This window comes from Copadichromis virginalis, linkage group LG9 (assembly GCF_057382275.1).
Source record: "Copadichromis virginalis isolate Kocher_CV1m ecotype Utaka linkage group LG9, C_Virginalis_male_GT1.1, whole genome shotgun sequence".
NCBI classification, from domain to species: domain Eukaryota; kingdom Metazoa; phylum Chordata; class Actinopteri; order Cichliformes; family Cichlidae; genus Copadichromis; species Copadichromis virginalis.
Genome location: NC_140626.1, coordinates 21,365,825 through 21,387,014, shown reverse-complemented (window position 1 = coordinate 21,387,014; position 21,190 = coordinate 21,365,825). Strand labels below are relative to the sequence as shown.

Genomic DNA, 21,190 nt, shown 5'->3' with positions numbered 1-21,190 from the left:
GCCACATCTATATACTGAATTGTCAACCCTGACGATCTAGGGTACTGGGGGAGGTTGTCAGATGTCTTTATGGCAGAAAAGAGTAAAAGCCCACTTTCTTCTGATTGGTTGCCCCTCGCCTGACATCTGAACCTGGTGCTTGTGAGCACCGCTTCCTTCGCTTGCCAGCGTTTTTATTTTGTTAATACCAAATTCAGATGTTGAAAAGAACAAAAACATTAGTTTGTAATCACAAAAGTTTTGCAAGATTCAAATTTGTCAACAGAGCCCCCCCCAGATTTATGAAAACAGTGTTTGTATTTTAATAGATGTTTTAAACTTATTAAATCTCACCCCTGACACAAATGTCATATAATGAATAAAAAAAAAAAACTAAGCTGAAAGAGTCCAAAATCCACTATAAATTCAGTTTCCTTTAGCTTTCAAAGCCAAAAATAAAACAATACAGGCCTAAAAAAATTCTGCCGTAACCAAACTTGTAACCAGTAAATTACATTATCTCAGATCCATTCATGCACGCTCTCTGACTGAGTATAATGCAGATTTAACAATGGTTACCTGCTTATTGGAGAGAACAGTAGGTTTAACTTTCACTCACTGGTTGTGTGAAACTGCTTTCATATTTCTGTTAGCAGGCATTCATGTGGGGGAAAAAGGCTGAAACGTCAGCTTAGTTTGAAAAATTTCGTTCTCTGAAAATACCGACGGCAATCTAGTGAAACTTTACTCTGTCACCGTCTGGACTCTGGTCAATGAAAACAGAGCTCTGAAGTTTTATTCTGCTACTGAATAAAAACATTTTCCATCGACAAGTTAAAATTTCAGGTCAATTATCTCAAAATATAGATATTTGAATCAAAATCTTTCCTGGGAATTATTGTTCAAATGTGTTTCTGTGGCAGAAATGAGCTTCCATACAAAAGTCTGTTTGGCTTTCCTGAAGGAATAAACACAAGATTAAAATTTATTTCACAACCAAAATGGCATTTTTAATTAAAACCCTCCAAACTTGCAGAGTACTGGGAATATTTTACAAAACCAAATTTTCTGACCACATAACATGGACTTGTTTACACATTTAACAAGTGAAAGGCTGCTGGTTTGATTCCAGCTGAAGACAACCCCAAGGGGATTTGTATCAGGAGGGGCATCTGGTGCAAAACCGTCAATTTAAACTTGCGGAGCGACCCTGCTCCCGAGGAAGCAGCAAAAAGGTTGCTTTTATATGAAAACCCCCTTTATTAAACTTTAGCAACACACAAGAGAAGGAAAAAATAATTTTTGAAGTTATTAAACCTTCATTGATTACTTGTACATAGCCCAAGCTTCAAATAAGTACAGTGTATCGATACTGTGAGCACCCACCACTGTGTACATGACAAATGTATAACAGATCCACTTCAGGGGGAGAAAAATAAACATGATTTTGCAGTGGTATCTGTTAGACTCAAAGAAACAAGAAGGTAAAGCCAGTTCCAGGTAAGCATGAAGATTATTAATAAAGCAATTTATTTGCCAAATAAGAATGCCTTTACAGTATATACAGTACATATGACAGCCTGAATACCACCAGGAAAATGCTGGGCAAAACAAAAGTTGACTCCCAGACTGCATGGAAAGAGAACAATCATGACTATTTTTTTGGCATTTTGGTTCGTTTTGAAACACGCAGTGATATATAACGAGGGATTCCTGACCCCCCTGGGCAATTAAATATACACTATGCATTACCTATATAAAACAACAATAATCTGTACACCGTTGTATGGAAAATACGATTGCACAACCCAACAAGTCCCACAGTATGTCTATATCTGAATCCAAGCAAGGCCTTGCTGCTTAATCGTCGATTAAAGAACATAAAGAACTCTTTTGGCAACTCCACCACCACTCGACAGACGCTTCCATTCTCGCCGCTGAGGAGGAAGAGCTCTCCCGTGTCGATTTCCCTTGTTTACCAACACATGAAAATGATTATTACGCCCCGCAGATTATGAGCACTGAAGATCGGAAGACGCTAACGGTATTTACATTGATGGATGAACACGTGGAGGTGCATGGCTTTCTTTACAGTGTGCGCATTAATGGTGAGGTGGTCGAGGTGAAGAAGAAGACCTCAGTTCTGTCGAGGGGACCTCTGAAACCAAAACCATACTCGGGAGGTCCCCTCTCTCCTCCAGCACCGTATGTCCCACATTGAGCTCGGCTTTACCTTCCTCCTCCACTCCCTCGGATCTCACTCCTGTTCCTCCTCGTCCTCCTCCTGGAGCTCCTCGATGGCATCCATCTGATTCCTGGAGCACACCTCGCTCATGGGGGCCGAGTTCTCGCCCTCCACCACCAGCTCGTTGGACATCTCGTTTTTCTGTGGACAAAGCAGACGGGGGAAATGGAAACAAAATCGTTGCTGTGCTGAATCAAATGAGTAAAAATGAAGCCACTGTGAGTCCAGAGGTTACAAAATCCATCCAGCAGCACCTCTAAAGTCACTAATTAACACCTTACATCTCTGTTTAATCTGGATAAAAACAGTGTAAAAAAGCAGTTTGCAGGTTTGTGCCTGATTATTTCTTGGCTGAGCACAATGATTTCACCATGAAGCTGCCTGGCTCAAACACCAGGAGGGCACAGCGTTTTAGCCAAGAAACACCACGGCCTTCTGGCTATGATCTCAGCCTGTTATGTTATCCAATTAGGTGTTTTTGTGCGGATTAATGAGCTGTAAGGTGTTAATCAGAGAGCTTTAGCCTTACTTGTAGGCAGATTTAGTTTCCTTTAAACAGGGAAAGACCAACTTTCCTTTATGTCTTCATGCAGAGCCAGGCTGACTACTGATTCATATTGAGTAGAAAAATACGATGCACCATTCATGAAACGCAAAGATAAATATTCCTTTAAAATAAAAAGCAAAGCTGGAGATTGTTTATTTGCCTAAAATGGAAGAAACGCCATGTTTTCAGATACTTTTTTTTTTTTTAATACAACATGAACACTGTGCAGCTTGCTGCTTCAACAGGATGCCGGGAGTAACAAGGTTGTTCATCTGAAACCGGCTGTCCTTACAAATTAACATTTTCCTAAAATAAACAAAGAGAATGTTATATTTCTGACAATCAGAGAGGTGTGGTCACAGAATAGCAAGTACAAGTTTATTAAAGCTGTACCGTTTTCAATTTTACTTTTTTTTTTTTTTTTTTAAAAAACAAACAGAACATTAAAGGTGACACTTTATGATGATGTCAACTTGATATATATTTTTTTTAATTCTAGAATTCTGCTAGAGGAGCTTTGCATAACTTACAGCTCAAAATAATCCTTCATAATAATCATGCTGTTAGTTCGACTTGTCTGTCGTTTTAGCTCCTCCTCCTTTGTGCAAGCTTTCTACTGGTTGGCTGCTCCTTGTAAACAGAAACATTAAACAGTGGCCGGGAGTTCTGTACCTGAGGTGACTGTATTAGACTCGGTCACAAAGGCCTACAAACCGTGACCCTCGGTGACCTTCGTTGCTATGGAAAAAAAATTCCCTGACAGGTCACAAATCACAAAGAGTGCTTCTGCACTAAAAACCTCCTTGGACTGCTTTGGTAGTGAAACCATTCACCTTCAAATTAAAAGCTGAGCTTGACCTGCAACCAGTAAACTTTTATTTTGAAAGCAAACTTTGTTTCCAATTTGTATTGGACTTCACAGTTTCAATTTAATTTGTTGCTTTAAAGTAAAAAAAAAAAAATTTATATCTTGAGGAAATGCAATTTTCAAAATTAGAGATAAAATCCAAACAATCCGATGATCTCTTATGACCAATCACTCATCATCCTGTTAATACTCCGGTTTAACAGGAGGGCAGTGCGTTTGCAGACGTGTTGCTATCTTCCCAACAAACCACGGGCCACTCTGGTGTTTTAGTGACCAAAGCAATGACAAGGAGGATATATATTTTTTTGTGTAGCGCCGTCTTTGCCAGAAGCCACTTGCCAACTGGTCTGGGAATTCAACCTGTGGTTGCTAACTAATCTCTAGGAGTGCAAGACTGAAGCCTGAGGGATGGCCACTGTCACTGACCTCACAGAGATCAGTCTGAAGCCTGAGCTTGTGGTTCACCAACATGTTATTTCAAACTTTGGCCAAGTTTCACGTGAGCATCCACCAGTAATCCAACAGTAATGAGAGAAAGCTAGGAGAAGCATAGCAGGTCCACTTTAAGCCCATGCACAGGGATAAATAAAAATGCCCAAGCCTTCTCCTCGCATGTGTGCTTTGATGGAAGGATAATGACTAAACAGGAAAATTATAATTAGTGAGGCACACGCCGTCTGTTCACAGACCCATAAAGAGCAAAAAAAAAAAAAAAAGAAAACGCAAAAAGAGGTGTGTACTCATGTTTAGAGTGACCTCAGTCCAGGTGTTCTCACCTGTTGTCGATAAACATAGCAGGCTGCTATAGCAACCATTGTGGACTCCCCTATGAAACCAGCGAGGAGGGATCCGACCCCGAGTGTGGCCCCGTGAACCCTGAAACACACACAAAAAAGGAGCAGATCAAGTTTTGAACACCGTGAACTAAACATGGACCGGTGCGGACGTGAATTTGCCCGTCAGGAGTAAAAAGTGAGAAACCGCAGCTACGTATTGCATAACTGTAATCCTGACTCACAGCGCTGACCTCTGTGAACCTCTCAGTGCTCTCTGAAGTGGCAGCTTACCCCATATAAGGCAGCACAACTAGACTGGTGATGAGGACAATGATGCGCAGAACCGAGCTGGGGGCCAGCACAAAGGTCTTTTTCAGGGTCATGAGCCATCCAGTCAAATGAGCCCGAACAGTCACTGCAAACACACAGAAAACAGAAACACTGCCTCACTTGTCCGAACGAAACACCAGTACAAACCACAGCTGGAAGCAAAAGTGAAGCTGAAAGAGAAAAAAAAGGTACGTCTTACCTGGCAGGGGAAAAAAGGAGAAAATCCTGAGTGGGACCACGCACAGCTTAGCGAAACTATCCTCCACTCCAATTACATCAACCAGGATCTTCTCTGACACATGAGGACTCCAAAACACCACAAAGCAAAGCTGTGCAGGAAACGAACAAAGACTAAATTAATTTATCCCCCGCTATGCCTCATTAGATTTCATTAGTTCATTATCTCGAGGGGCTTCGGACCGGACGCGGGCCCCTTTGAAGCGCCTACAAAACAAGCGAGCGAGCGAACGCATGATGGACGGCGTTATTGTTCCTAGAAGGCGTTTCCGAAGCACGTGCAACATTACTGTAGCCATCTCAAAGCAATTACCCTGCGAGCGGAGCATTAATAGTGTTAAACAGGACAGCAAACTGATCTGAACATGAATAATACATCGCTTTGTTTCGAATTGTAAAAACAGTTTCTCTGCACGCCGCACTTGGACTTAGATCAGAGGGGCTCTTCTATAAAGAGAGATTAATGAGTGAGGGAGGTATGTTGAGCCTAAAGCTAGAGTATTCAGTGTCACAACACAAGCGCTCTCTTTAATGTGGCAGGTCATCACAGCTAATGCTGAACACATACCGTGGTCTGGGAACAGGTCGTGTGCGTTCAGTGATTCTTTCAGCTTAAAGCATGCCTTAAAGGTCATGCAGATTGCAACGTGCAACCGGTTGAGCTGAATCCAAGTCACGCCAGAAGGATGCTGCACAGTGCAGAAAAATGCACTGCACAGTCAAATGAATTCACATGCAGAAAATAAAGATTTTTTATGCTCAGTTCCTCCCCTTTTATGTGAGCGTGCTCAGAGCCCGAAACAGGAAGACTGGGTTAACAGAGAAAGCTGATAACAGGTTATCACGCCCGTAGTTATCGCTGACTGGGTTTTTTTATGTTTTGTCTAAAAAGTCTGACCTTGTCAAATTTGCTTCATAGCTCATCCCTCTGGAGTTCCCGGAGATGCATTCATGTTTTGACTAACCAACAGCCACTCTCCATTTGTTACCAACTACAAGTACTTGCCGTCCTCCAGCTGTTTTTCAGGATTCCTGAAATGTCTCAACTTGGAACAAAACACTGATGATCTGATCATCTGACAACCAGCATGTAAATAAAATGCACTCGATCACCTGGTGTCATATTTAATCATCCTCACTTGCTGAGTCTACTCTCAGCCTTATGCAAAGCACCCAGACCTTCCAGGAGTCCTCGCTCACCTCTACTTGCTTTCCTGCTGCTTTGTGTAACTACTTCCTGTCACATGCTGTCACCCTAGCCCTCTCTGAAACCTGAATAAGTAGAGAACAGACTATTAATTCTGCTGGGCATTCCAGCTTCCTCGTACACAAATTTGGCCTTGCTGGGTGAGGCGGTGATCCACACTTTGAAACAGTTGACAAATGGAAAGCAGAATGATATAATCACACACAATAAATATCTCCAGTAGGGCTCAATCCCCACAGAGTTCACCAACAGGTGAAAACTGTAATCTAATTCAGGGTCATGAGAAGTCCTGATATAAGGTGCCCTCTGAACAGGCTGCCAGATTGTCACAGACCTAACACACCATCTTATCACTCTAAACTAGTCTCAACAGATAAATGTAAAATGCAACACCAGCTGAAAAAACCCCCCCACCTGTTACTGCTCTAGTTTTCATCGCACTGTAAACCTGCCTCTAGCTCAGCACCCATCGACCCAGATTCTCTCGTTCAGGTCTCTCTTATGCCATCTAATCTGAAAATGAATGATGACTAATCCCACCGTCACAGAGATGCAGCGAACTCTGGGTTTAAACTCCAGTCCTGTGTGGTGCACTCTGTGGTGGAACCAGAAGTTTACATATTACATTATTAATACTACATAGCCAGGATGTTAAACATGCAGTGCAGCGGATGGCTGTGAAAACTGAAGAAGGAGGGAGGATGACTCTTTTTTTCCCCCCTTCTAACTTAGTGAATAAAAAAAGGTACTCATTGTTACTTCTTCTTACCAAAACTAGTGTTTACTCTTTTTAGGCACTGAAAATTACACCTCCAGATTCAGAAGAATTACACAGTAAATGTTGTGAAATTATACCCCAAGTTGCCGACTGGATTATAAAGTCCTAACTTTTTACACGCGAAAGGCGCTCAGTCTGGAGGCTTTTAAATTAAAGTTATAAGGCAACAATTTTATAATTTAGTTCGGTTCTGTGGTCGATGATAATTGCTCTCAATCGGCAGCATTTGACTCAGCTCATTTATGGCAAGGAACGAGTAAAAAGTCACTTTTCTGTTCACTGGCATGTTGAATGGAGCCTTTCAGAGTCAGTCATGATATTTGTCCCTACACACCTTCACAAAAATTAAAAACTGTCAAAAGTGCAAGATTGAATTGATTTTCTTGCCCAGTAAAAACACTTCAAATAGTAAAAAAACAACAACACCTGATGTTCCAGCAGTTGTGATCGCTCAAACCTGCCACTAGCTCAGCACCCACCTACCCAGATTCTCCCACTCAGGTCTTTCTCATGCAGGCTAATCTGAAAATGAATGACGACTAATCCCACCATCACTGCAACCAGACCACTTTATTTAAATCACTGTTTATCTATGCATCACTTTAAGCCTGTGGCTCACCATCATGGTGCTTTTCTTTGATTAATGGTCGTTTGGGTTGGAGACATAGTAAGACACAATGCTCTGCAGTAGGGCTGCCACGATTAGTCGACTAGTCACGATTATGTCGACTATTAAAATCGTCGACGACTAATTTAATAGTCGACGCATCGTTTGAAGCTTTGTAAGATCACAAAGGACGCAGGAATGAGTAGTAGGATTTAAGAGTGTAATAACGGACTGAAACAGAAGATGGCAGCACTGCATGTCCAAGGATGCCAGCTGCCGTTAAACCCCGAAGAAGAAGAAGCTGTGTCCCAGAATTCATAGCGCAGCTGTCAACAATGGCGGCAGCTAGTTAGTTTTAACTTTACTCTTATTATTCTTTCTGGGTCACAAAATAAACGTTTAACATATTTTCAGGCGAGAATGTAGCTGTGTAAACCTCAAATATCTGCTCAGTTTATCAAGACACCACATATTTTCAAAAGCGCTCCGACGTTTTCGGAGACGTCTGTTACCCACTAGCTCGTTAGCTAGGCGGGGGCAAGGCTAACTAGAGCCGTGAGAACACCGGACTCCCGGCAAATCGTTTTCAAACCCACCGCCGTCTTTCACTAGTCAGGTTAAACATATATATAAGTCACTTAGATAACTTAAATGTTATTGTTTGGCTTTTTTCAGTATTTTATTTGTTCCTGAGTAAATCGGTTTGGCTGAGATTAAAGTTATAGTTTTTGCACAGCTAAAACTGTCAAGCAGACAGCTGATTATCAGAAGTGTGAGACGCTGGATAATATACTCCGGTGTCCTGTTATATTTTAGAAAGCAAGGAGTTTATTAAACTTCACCGAAACAATCTGCAAATTTCATTAAAAATTAATAAACTACCATCTTGTCTTTATTTTTAGTTAGCACAAACACTTCAAGCTGTAAGCTAATGATAGTTATATAAGACCAGATGCTGCTGGTGCAATAAGCTGTACGTCCAATGGATGATGATCTGATTAGTCGACTAATCGCAAAAATAATCGGTGACTAGTCGACTATCAAAATAATCGTTTGTGGCAGCCCTACTCTGCAGTATTTTCAACATCGCAGGAAGTTTCAGATTTCTGATCCTCTGAACCAAAGTTTGGGTGAGGATTACTTCTTTTGATGATTTCACCTGGCGTCGCCTCACCAGTTATCATTACTTTAGCTAAAAAATTTTGAGGCGAGCAATTTATCTGGCCCGAGCGAAGCCGCCAATCTCCCCTGACTCAACCGTGGTTACTCTAAACAAGGTGAGACACCCCAGCAAGGTCTGTTTGCATAAGATTTAATTATCCGTTACGAAAGGTTAGTCACTCCCCTCCTCAGATACGCCTCGTCTACCTCCTCCAGTTGTTTTCACTCTGCTGCATTTCCTGCATGCGTAATTAATACAAGTCAGAGCATGAGGGCTTGTTTTCGACACAGCACCTATCTGCCTGTGGTGCTTTGCCGAACACACACCCTCACATAGAGGTTTACAGCTCTGGGATTCCACATCTGGTGTGCCATTCTTCTCCTCCTCTTTCTCCTCCTTAAAAAAGACCCAACCTTTGCCACAAACTTCCTGTTTTTCTTATTCAAGCTGTTAGGACAGCTAACTGAAGAAAAAGCTCATTCTCACTCGTCGCATTAATACCAAACAGAAGGCGAATATGATCAGGAAGAGCGTTTTTGCCGATTTAAAGGCATAACTGTCCAAACATTTAGCAGAGAAACAAAAACAGTGCGCAGCAGCGTGCATAATGACGCAGGAGCACTCATTATTTAGCAGAAAAGCATACCTGCAAGGGGCTTTTGAAATGTGTTAAATGACATGTTTTATGTGAATGCCCATTTTGTGATGCTCTTAAAACTTGGGTGGGACTGGGACAAAAAAATAAATAAATATAGGCCCTTAGCCTGCTCACAAATTCCACCCTAATGTGTCTCCCTGCAACCTGAAACCAAGACGGCACAGCGAAGGAAGAGTACATATGAGTCATTAAAAAGTCGATCACTTAGAACCTTAGTACAGAGCAAACAGGGTTAGAGACATGCAAAAGCCATGTTGAACATGTTTGTGCAGAACACTGAACCAGTTTTGTTGGTCATGTTGGTCTGACTGACAGCATCTTTAACCTGAGGCAAGATTAAAAGTAGGCAAACAAGGCAGGCGGCTGCCAAAAAAACAAAAACGCAAAGGTTAGTGATGTTTGAAAGACAAACATCAGGAAATGCTGCCAAACAGATTTGCATGTTTTCCATGTGTGAAACAGGAATACCTGGCTTGGGCTAGGAGCTTTTTTTGTCAGATGTCAGATCAGCAAACAGCACCTCACACACTAGAACTCAATACAAGCTATCAGTTAGAAATGTGAGGCAACACGTTTAAGTAATAGTGGGGCTAAATTACAGCAACCTGACACAAAAGTTGTGTCAGGTCTTTACTAGACTTTTTTCCCCACATTAGACGACACTTCCTTTGTCCTTCATGTGTCCAATTTTCTCAAATTTTGGCACAACACACCAACACATGCAGAGCTTTCAGCTTATAGCTCTTTGTAAACCTTCCTGTTGGTGGAAAAAAAAAATTCTGTCTTACTGTGTCATCTTTGCCATTTTTCATATATTTAAGTTAAAGCACCGGAATAAATGATGTTTCGTGAAAAGCTGCTAGTAACAAAATCTAGCATTGGTTGTTTGCCAAGCGGTCTGTTATGTCTAGACACAACAAGTTTGTGGAGTTTGGTGCCTTTTCCTGCTTGACTGATTTATAGCTAAGTGTCAAGTGGCTTAACATTCCTGTGAAAATGGTCAGGTACAAGAACTGGACTGAAAATGATTTTTTTTAAAAAATAAAAAAATTGCAGCCAATGTCCAAAAAAAAACAAAAAACAAAAAACCTTCTGGCAAAATTACAAGTCTGGCTCCTTGGAAGCAAATTACGATGAAGTGAGGGGTGGCTCAAGACTCTGCACTGTGCCCCCCGCATAAAAAAAGAAAGAAAGATCTTACCGTGAGTGACAGCGCCAGACAGCAGAATGTAAACTTCTTAATATGCGACTTGGTGACAAGGCTGCCAGCGTTCAGCTTGTTGCTGGGATTATTCTACAAGTGAGAGAAGCTCATTAGTGTTCTAGACAAAAAGCAGACTTATTTCTACTGTAAACACTAGCAGGGACAGTCTGAGAATACCTTGTCAAAGGCTGGGTATACTGCTCTCAGTTCAGTCAGCCAACCGTAGGGCATGTGGCCTACCGGGTATGTGGCTGTGAGCACAGCAACGGCCTGGAATGACAAAGACACGACAGCTAGAAGTCATCAGCACATCGGCGCTAGTGCTGAAAATACCACCCGCGCCACACAAGCGGCTAAATTAATGATAGAGGCCTAACAATAGCCGACGCGAGAGGAGCACATGCGTCTCTCACTTTCCCAGCAGCGTTCGGGTTTTGAAAAAGTTTGCGACCGGCCTTGAGCTTGTTATTGTGTCCCGAACAACAATGGGCAGCGAACAGTACAGCCATGGAGGAATGTTTTCACTCAGTGTTATGAAGCCCTCAGTTTCACATGTACATGGTGAATCACCCAAACCACTGGCAGCCAGTGTTGTCAATGATTTCCAGTTCATTCTGGTAAACAGCTTTGTATTGTCTCTAGTAGTTGGGGATCTCTGTAAGCCAGAAAGCTCCAGAGGGAGTTTGTTAGCTTTACATCTGCAGTAACTTGAGGGGGGGGGGGGGGGATTAGACTGCGAAAGTCTCTCTTTACGATCCTGTGAAAGCATCGCAACAATTAGCATAGAATAGCATATGAAGCAGTTTGCAGCAAGTTCGTAATTAAAAGAAATACAATAAACACGAGTGATACGCTCACCTCTGTGGCATCACTGGTGCCCTTGAGGTCACGAGACACAAAGAGGTTGACGATGGGTCGACTGATGCGCTGAGTGGCCAGGATGAGGGCGAGAGGCCACCAGAAACTCAGCATCTTTTTGATGGTGGCGTCGCCCTGCAGGGACAGAGAGAGGAGACGTGCTTGAGACTAGTTTTATTATTACGAAACATGCAAAAAAAAAACAAAAAAAAAGTCAGCACATACCCCCACGTCAAGCCCGCTGGAGTCCGGGATGTTGTCGTGGATGTTGCAGTAGTAACCCAGCCCGACGATGCTGAAACGAACCAAAGCACCCATATACAGCGAAAGTATCGGGATGAGTAAGGGCTCCACACATTCCAGGTTACTGTGCAGGAGAATGGCCACGAAGACGATCTGCGGGAGAGGAGAGCGATCACGTAACACGCTCACGGGTGAATTAAAGTTTGATTGAAAGCGAACGCGGGTGTGTCTCGTCACCTGAGCCACCACGTCAGAGATGGATGCAGAGCCGACGATAACGCTGTACTTGTGCTTCAGAAGGATCCCTGCATGAATCCATGCCTTCAAACAATAAAGAGAGGTCAGCTCGAGACGCAAAGCGGCATTTTGCCCATTTTTCTGATCACAGCCTGATCGTATATTGGTGTGTTGTAGAAAACAAAACAGAGTTGATTAAAACCCGCCTGGTACGTTTAAACCAATGCTTACCATTGCATCCAACAAAGGGAACGCAGCCAGGTACAAGAAGGCCTTCCTTGTCTTGTGCCCCACAGATTCATCCACATGGTGGAGCTTATTAATAATGTAGTATCCTAAATCTGTGTATGCTGCAGGAGAAAAGGGGAAGGGGGCCACAGGTGGGTGAGAAGAGGTTAATGAGAAGATTTCTTCCCACGCTCGATTGTTTTGTGAAAGCTGCAGTAATGAACTCTTTAGGTCTGGCGCGTACAGACACACAAACACCAAAACGTTGCATTTTTAGGATGCGGTTTAAACACTGTCATCAGGCGTTCACAAACAACCCTTAAACACACCTATCAAGATATGCAGGATGAATGCGATGGCCCCGGCCGCCACCATGCAGAACACAGCCTTCCTCCGGTCCCGCTTGCTGTTGACAAACACCAAGCCCACATTCTTAAAGTCGCTCATTGGGCCGGTGAAGAACTTCATCAGGGAGTAGGCCAGACCGTAGCTGGCCAGCATTTCCACTGCATCCTCTTTGACTGTGGCTATGCCCCTGTTGAGGGCCTGGAAAAGATATGGCATGGAGGGAGGGAGGGGAGAGGAGAGGAAGAGGTGAGACAGCACGTGAGGCATGACCAGCCCGCATGAGCGTGACTTGGTCTAACTTTATCTCTAGCCAGACAGCACCACAGCCCTTAACAGTCCTTCAATAAAAAAAAAAATTGTTTTAAAAAGTAAAACACACAGAGGAATATGTGCCTGTCCTTTACAAGCGATCACACACAGTCACCCTGAGAAAACACAACTACAGCTGCTTTCTCTTTTTGCAGGACTCTGTGCTATTTACAGAGCCATTACATAAGCTTAATCCTGACATCTCCAAGCCTCTATGTGCGTGTGTGTGTGTTTTTAATTCTCACACTATCTGTACAGGCTCTCTGGGGTAAAAAGCAGCCATGAGATCACTCATTTGGCTAAGAAAGGACAGGAAATGTCCAGACAGGAAATATGACAATTAAAGGAAAATGTTGGGTGCGTTTTAATCCGTTCTCTATCATCTGCAAGTGGATCAGATTGGTAAATGGTAAATGGCCTGTATTTATATAGCGCTTTACTAGTCCCTAAGGACCCCAAAGCGCTTTACATATCCAGTCATCCACCCATTCACACACTGGTGATGGCAAGCTACATTGTAGCCACAGCCACCCTGGGGCGCACTGACAGAGGCGAGGCTGCCGGACACTGGCGCCACCAGGCCCTCGAACCGGCAACCTTCCGATTACAAGGCGAACTCCTAACTCTTGAGCCACGATCGCCCCGATTGACTGATAAATGACAGGAAAGAGGCGTGCTGTTAATAACACTGACAGCTCAGTGCGTTTCACGGCAGCAATGGCGACATTGTTTGTTTTTTTCCAGAATAAAAAAAGGAAGAAGAAAAAAAACATCAGGCCCTTCGTGTGGGTGAGAGATCCGCCTCTTTTGCTAAATAATGTACATAAACCTAATGGATGTCTCGACAGTCACATACACGACACCCCTCACGGCTAAGCTAGCCGCAGTTGAAGCCCCAAACCAGGGGGACTAAACGAGACTCGAAATGACTGGTGTCAGCTCGGGGAAGCGGTCGGTGTTTTCTGGGGCCATTTAAAAAAAAACGCTAAATAAATAAAAGATGCTAGTTGACACACCGAAGCACTCTCCCCGTCACAGCGGCGGAGTAATAAAACGGCCGTTAGCCGCCGCTAGCGAAGCCAAAGCTGCGGTGCCGTGAGTCTTCCTACCCCCCTCCCCTCCCGTAACCTGAAAACAAGCCAGCCGGAGCCGTTACCTGTTCTCCGAGGTCGATGGCAACATTGGTGATAGCCAAAGGCACCAAAAAGCGGATGAGAGGCCAGTAAGGGCTGAGAGATGGAAACTCCACCATAGTACAAGCCGGGATGACAGAGCGAGGGGCATCTGCCTCGGTCGATGAGGAGGAAAAAGAAGAAGATTAGCGGCGAGGAGAGGCAGTCGGAGCACCTGTGTTTCTGCCGTCGGAGGGGGGGTTAAGTGGGGCAGCGGCGGCGGGAGGAGCCGGGGCGCTCCGGTAGCGGCTGCGCTTCACGAGGTTGTGGTGCTGCTAAGAGGATCCGAAGGTCAATGGAAATCTCACACCAGCGCATCTTCCTTGCAAATCGTCATCATCAAGGGGGTGGAGAGGAGAGGGGAGACGCGAGGTGACATCAAACAAAAAAAGGAGGGGACTGGGACGAACCGAGGTGGAGATTCGGATTTTTTATTTTATTTTTTTTTAAAAAGAAGGACACGCGATAATCCGGAGCAGCTCGGCTGGATTATCAGTTTCCGACAGCGTCGTGTTTGATCTCACTGCGCCTGTGCTGGGGCAGTCCGGCTGCTTTTCGACCCTCCCAGAGGCTGGAACCCACTGCTGCCCGCACGTGGGCCTGGCATCCCGGCCGTGACGTCACCGCCAAGTATAAATCTGGCTTTTTATGACAGCGGAGCACGCGACACACAGGAGAGCTAGCAGCAGGGGGTGGTTCGGTAGAGATGAATAATCAGTTCACAACCGTAAAAGAAAGTAAATCTAACTGGACTCTGGAGGGCAATCACATAGTAAAGCAATCATATACACCTACGCATGTCAGGTGTATCTCCACGAGGAGAGTTTGGTCTCATAAATCCTTCTATGTTGCACATTAAACCTGCTTTGAAGACACTTAGGTTTACGCAGCATAAACGGGTAAACGTACAAAGACATACACTGCCACCTGCTGGACAAAGACATTTTAATGTGCAACTGGATGAACAGGGGTGTACCAACAGCATTCTCATGGGGTGCCACTGGCTCACTGTGTAATATATGGGATGATAATATTAATCGAATATGGTGTTTGCAAACGTAGTCAACATTTGATTCTATTTAATGCACTATCCAGTAGCTAATTAGCAATTTGTTAGTTGTATGATCTGTTGTAGTGTCTAAATATGATTCAAAACAAATAATCACATATAAATTCAATATAATACACTCACTTTCAGAGTGGACCCTTTAGTTACCAAACGTGAGTCCAAGCTTGATCATGTTCAGCAGAATTTTACAGACAAGTTAATGAGCAATTTGTGACAAAACTGATAAGAGGGGAAACATTCCTCTAAACCAGGGGTGTGAAACTTAAGGCTCAGGGACCAGAATAGACTCAGCTAATGGTCCAATCCAGCCCACTGGATCGCTCTGGAAAATGTGAAGAAGAACCCGTCTCGAATGCCAGTCGTACTATACCAAAGTCATTAACTGATTATTTCTTTATAACAACAAAAACTATATATATTCTCTGCTCAGTCTGAACAATGAACTTTCATGAATTTTATCTGTAGTTTTAAATAAAAAATAATCTCTCACTGCAGGATTAAAGCAATAAAAATATGAATGAATCAATATTTGTTATCCAGTAAAATACTGCATATGGTTCTGTGTAAGGAATACCTTTACACACTCTCTCTCTCTCTCTCTCTCTCTCTCTCTCTCTCTCTCTCTCTCTCTCTCTCTCTCTCTCTCAGATAAAACTGAGGTTATTGTATTCGGCCCTGAAAATCTTAGAAATATGGTATCTAACCAGATTCTTACTCTGGATGGCATTACCTTGGCCTCCAGTAACACTGTGAGGAACCTTGGAGTCATTTTTGACCAGCATATGTCCTTCAATGCAGCTATTAAAGAAATGTGTAGGACTGCTTTCTTCCATTTGCGCAACATCTCTAAAATTAGAAAAATCCTGTCTCAGAGTGATGCTGAAAAACTAGTTCATGCATTTATTACTTCAAGGCTGGATTATTGCAATTCATTATTATCAGGATGTCCTAAAAACTCCCTGAAAAGTCTTCAGTTAATCCAAAATGCTGCAGCAAGAGTGCTGACAAGGACTAGAAAGAGAGAGCAGATTTCTCCTGTTTTGGCTTCCCTTCATTGGCTTCCTGTTAAATCCAGAATTGAATTCAAAATCCTGCTCCTCACATACAAGGTCTTAAATAATCAGGCCCCATCTTATCATAATGACCTTGTAGTACCATATCACCCTATTAGAGCACCTTGCTCTCACACTGCAAGCCTACTTGTTGTTCCTAGAGTATTTAAAAGTAGAATGGGAGGGAGAGCCTTCAGTTTTCAGTGGAACCATCTTCCAGTTTGGATTTAGGAGACAGACACTATCTGTACTTTTAAGATTAGGCTTAAAAAATTCCTTTTTGCTAAAGCATATAGTTAGGGCTGGATCAGGTGACCCTGAATCCTCCCTTAGTTATGCTGCAATAGATGTAGGCTGCTGGGGGATTCCCATGATGCATTGAGTTTTTCCTTTCCAGTCACCTTTCTCACTCACTATGTGTTAATAGACCTCTCTGCATTGAATCATATCTGTTATTAACCTCTGTCTCTCTTCCACAGCATGTCTTTATCCTGTCTTCCTTCTGTCGCCCCAACCGGTCGCAGCAGATGGCCCCGCCCCTCCCTGAGCCTGGTTCTGCCGGAGGTTTCTTTCTGTTAAAAGGGAGTTTTTCCTTCCCACTGTCGCCAAAGTACTTGCTCATGGGGTGTCACATGATTGTTGGGTTTTTCTCTGTGTGTATTATTGTAGGGTTTACCTTACAATATAAAGCGCCTTGAGGCGACTGTTGTTGTGATTTGGCGCCATATAAATAAAATTGAATTGAATTGTGTGATAGGCCTCAGCCTCTATTGATCTTGTGCTCGGGGCATGTTCCTGTGCTGCCATGATTAGTACCTCTGAGCTGTCTTTTTTCAGTCCAGCTTTGTCCAGCCACTGGTTGGATTTCTGGATGCCAGCCACTTACTCTATCTACCAGTGGTACATACCGTGCAGGGGCCTGTCCTTCCATCATGGTTCTTCTCATTGTTCCTCTTCTTTCTCAGGTTTCTGCTCCCTGAAGTATTCTCTAAGCAGGCGGTCTGTTGTGGCCATCTTCGTGATGTACTCAAGTATGTTCGGGTGTTCGTCTCATCCTGGACGGTCGTTTTGACACTGACTAATCCTTGGCCACCTTACTTCCGCTAAGTTTACAGTCTCAGGGAGGTGGACTTGGGCTGAAACCCTCCATGCATGGTCAGGAGCTTCCTTGTCTTGATGTCAGCGGCTTCTATCTCCTCGTTTGGTCAGGTTATTATCCCAGCAGGGCATCTAATCACCGACAGGGCTTGGTCTTCCCATTCAGCTGACTCTTCAGGAGGCTTTGGTGGTTCACACACATGTGATCTTTCTTTTTAAACCTAATCCAATAGTGAGAGGTGCTATGATGTACGGATTGATGACAGTGACAAAAACACAGGGCAGACAGTCTCTGCAATCCCTTTAAAACTAAAGGCTCCTGATAAGGGGGAAACATTTCATTTTATCATATTAATATATTACTCCATATTAAGCTGTCAAATTTGGTTACTTTTTATTTAAACACAGTGTCTTAGTATTTATATTAACAGACTCAGCTTCACTATAATCAGTCCTTTAATTAACTGTGAAAACCTGTAACACAAAGAAAAAAAAATCTATTTTTGCCACTTTAGTCCAGGACATATGCAGTTAAAAGGAACAGGGCTGTGCGATGTGATGCTTTTTTTTCCGCATGGAAACAGAACCAAACCTTGAGGTCACTTTACTGGCTTTGGTTTAAGGTTTTCAATCATAGTTAATTAGACTTGCTCTCATTGTCTTTTTAAATTCCTCAGTTTTCTTGCTTACTTTGTTTAACCTGTAATGTCAAGACTCGTGACTGCAGCCCTGCCTGAGTAATCCTCAGTCAAAGAACACAAAAGTTGTTTGTGCCTTTGATTGGTGCCTGAGGGAGGCTCTGCGGTGGTTCTAAGAGTTGACACAGCCATTTACAAGCAGACATGCCATTCCCATGCAGCTGTAACTAGAGTCAGATGTTTGCTCATATCTGCAAGTGCACTTTGTATTTGGATTGTCATTACGTCCAGTTGTATCCACGTGATTCTTCATGATGATAAAACAACTCTGTGGGTTTTTATTTGATAAAACAGTAAAGAAATGTATTCCCAACTTTGTACTCTGACTCATTAAGTGGGTGGGGTAACAAAGGACAGAGTGGTCACCAGGTAAGTCTGAGAATGTGTTTGAGTGTTACTTTGTGAATGCTGCAACCAGGCCTGTTTGCCAGATGGTTTTGCATGGTGGCTCAAAATCTGATGGTACTTTCTTGCTTTCATAATTCTTGGTGTTGGATCAGATCTCCAAACCATGACAGAGCCTCCACTGTGTTTTACAGATGGCCGTAGACACTCACCATTTGACCTCTTTTACTTTATCTGAGTCATTGCTCTTCCATTGAGATCATTTGTGATGAGGCTTTGTTGAACAGTAGAATAATCAAATAAAGGGCCAGATAACAGTTTCTAAAAGACATACCTTTCATATACTGACTTTCATTAGGCCTGCCACCTTTTCACTTGTCCTCCATTTGTTTAGTTTCCTCAAACCTTTTAAGGACTTACTGCACTACATGCTGATATATGCTAAGTTTTTACTTATACTGTATCTTTTTGGGAATCACCATGTTGGTGCAGAACATGTCAAACTGTGTTTTCTTTTTCATTTTTCCATATATTCAACTAAAGAAAATGGAAGAAACTGTGTGTTTCGTGACAGGCTGTTAGTAACAAAGTGCCTAAAGAGACAATGCATACATACACAATAAATAGGTTCTTTCCTAAGTTGCCTGTTATGTGTTGACACAATACTGGTTCATCTCTTGAGTTAGGTGGTTCTTTTTATGCTTGAATGATTCAGAGGTCTGTGTGCAGTGGTTTTACAAACAAGAAAAACACTCCTGTGAAACTGGCCGAGTACAAGGGCTGAAAATGAGTGAAAAAGCAACCATTGTCCAAAGAAAACCTTTGAAGGATCTTCAGAAAGCTGGAGAACTAAAAGTCTGGCTCACTGAAAAATGAACTATAAATAAATAATGGGTGACTCGAGACTTTTGCACATTACTGTGTATGAAAATACTGGACCTGGTTTCATTTAGTTCAGGCTGTGGTTTGTTGCTGAACAATTTGGTGACTTTTGATGTGATCTCTGATATAGACATGAAGACAGTCCTTTGACATTTATGTACCTCCTGCGACATTAATTCTGTTACTTGGTAGCTCCTGGGTACATATAAGGGTGATAAAATGTATTTATATAGCACTTTTCAAAACAAACATTATAAAAAAGCTTTACACCCACACACAGTGCAACAAAGTACATAGTCATGTTTAAAAAAGGCAGGCATGGGAAGTGCAAAGGAAAATAAATAAATGTAAAATTATGGGTGCACTGTAAACATAATAGAACTATGCAAGAATTAAAAGAAATGCATTTTCCATACTTAACACTCATTGGTTTTTGAGATTTTGTGCAGTACGATGCTGCAGTTTAGAGACGCTCAAAGCACAAGTGACTAATACACTTTTATGGGCTCTTTTCACACATAAACCTTATATTTCTTTGCTATCAAACCAAATCAAAGTCACCTAAGATGAATTTTAATGTATATTTACAGGAACGAATTTAGTTGTGGTGCATTGAATCGATGTGTCTGGGTTTTAACCTCCCAATGAGCTTAGATCAGTTAGGAAGAGGAGTAAATGAATGGACGGATGGATGGTAAAGTTAAAGTTCGCCCTCTAGTGGCCACATTTGGAGCAGACGAACAGTTCTGAACACTGACCTGACTGAAATAGTTTAAGTCTTGGTCCCAAACTCAACTTATTTTATTGTTTTGCATATATTAGTTTAATAACTTTTATTATTTATTATTATTATCTTTTATTTTAGTCTTTATAACTTATTTTGAATTCGCTAAACTCTCTGTAATTGGGTTTAAACTACCTTACTGTACCTTGGTATTTGCTAGGAAAATATGAAATGGGTGCAGCAATTCGCTATGGCCACCTATATTATTCAACACAGCTTGAACTCGCTTAGATAAGCTTTCTTGTCTTGATTATACTTTTCTGCTTTCATATTTCCATCAATTTTGACAAATTTTTCATGTAAAATTGTCCCTTTGTCTGTGTTAATGCTGACCTGGCTGAATGGAAAGATCCATAGTATCGTATTTTGTCTCCATATAATCTTTTAATACAAGATATCCTTAACTACATGAGCTATCTTGTGCATGTGATGTTCTGATTGTGATTCTGTAACTGTGGCAGGTCTCTGTAAATGACTCTGTGCTTGTTACTCTTTATTAAAAGTTACACAGACTGGTGTTGCTCTATTTTGTTAAAACTTAAAGACACATGAGCACAAGCTGTTGTTGTTGTTTTTTTAAAATAGTTTTTCAGCTAATAGCTTTTTGGGAACCACCTTGCTGGTGAGGAAATTCTTTTAGTGCCTAAAGATTCAGTTTGAAACTTTGAAACAAGAAAAACATTCCTCAGAAAATGTCCGGTACAAGGACTGGACTGAAAATGAGTGAAAAAGAAGCCAATGTCCAAAGAAAAAGAAGGCCCAGAGAACTATTTCTCACAACAACCTTTAAAAAACAAACAAGAAAGTCCAGCTTCACAGCAGCAAAATATAAATGAGGTTTAGAGGGGTGGCTCAAGACTTTTACACAGTACTGTATACAGCATGAAAAATGTAGCTTCAAATCTACGATAAAGTCTAAGCGAGGCAATGGAAACCTGAGCTTCATCCAACTTCACCAAAATATCTAAATTTAGTATGGAAAAAAATCAGCTGCTGTTGAATGTACAGCGGTCATTAACGTCACTGCATGTTAGTCATGTACTGAAATACACAGAGGGGAACTACATGTTTGACAAAGATAACTGAGAAATGGCTAAACAGTGTCAAATAAAGGTTCATCACTCACCTCTCTCTTCCTCCTCCCCTGTGTTTACATGCCTTTAATCTTTCTTGCAATTCATCACATTCTGACTTTTGTGTGTGTGTGAAAACTAAACCGAACAAGCAAAATGTGATAGCTGGGATCTTTATCACACCTTTATTCACCAG

The 21,190-nt window shown here is 42.3% G+C and overlaps 1 protein-coding gene across 1 annotated transcript; it reads right to left on the bottom strand.

Moving 5' to 3' along the window:
- Positions 1–1,486: 1,486 nt before the first annotated feature.
- On the bottom strand, positions 1,487–14,238 carry ankha (ANKH inorganic pyrophosphate transport regulator a). The gene is made up of 12 exons (XM_085468170.1): positions 13,978–14,238; positions 12,494–12,710; positions 12,168–12,286; positions 11,937–12,020; positions 11,682–11,852; positions 11,457–11,591; positions 10,776–10,868; positions 10,596–10,688; positions 4,945–5,074; positions 4,707–4,830; positions 4,416–4,515; positions 1,487–2,365 (listed from the first exon to the last, which is right to left on the bottom strand). Exons 1-12 carry the CDS (start codon positions 14,071–14,073, stop codon positions 2,237–2,239), a joined length of 1,491 nt encoding a protein of 496 aa, XP_085324296.1. The 5' UTR covers positions 14,074–14,238; the 3' UTR covers positions 1,487–2,236.
- Between the last annotated feature and the right edge of the window lie 6,952 nt (positions 14,239–21,190).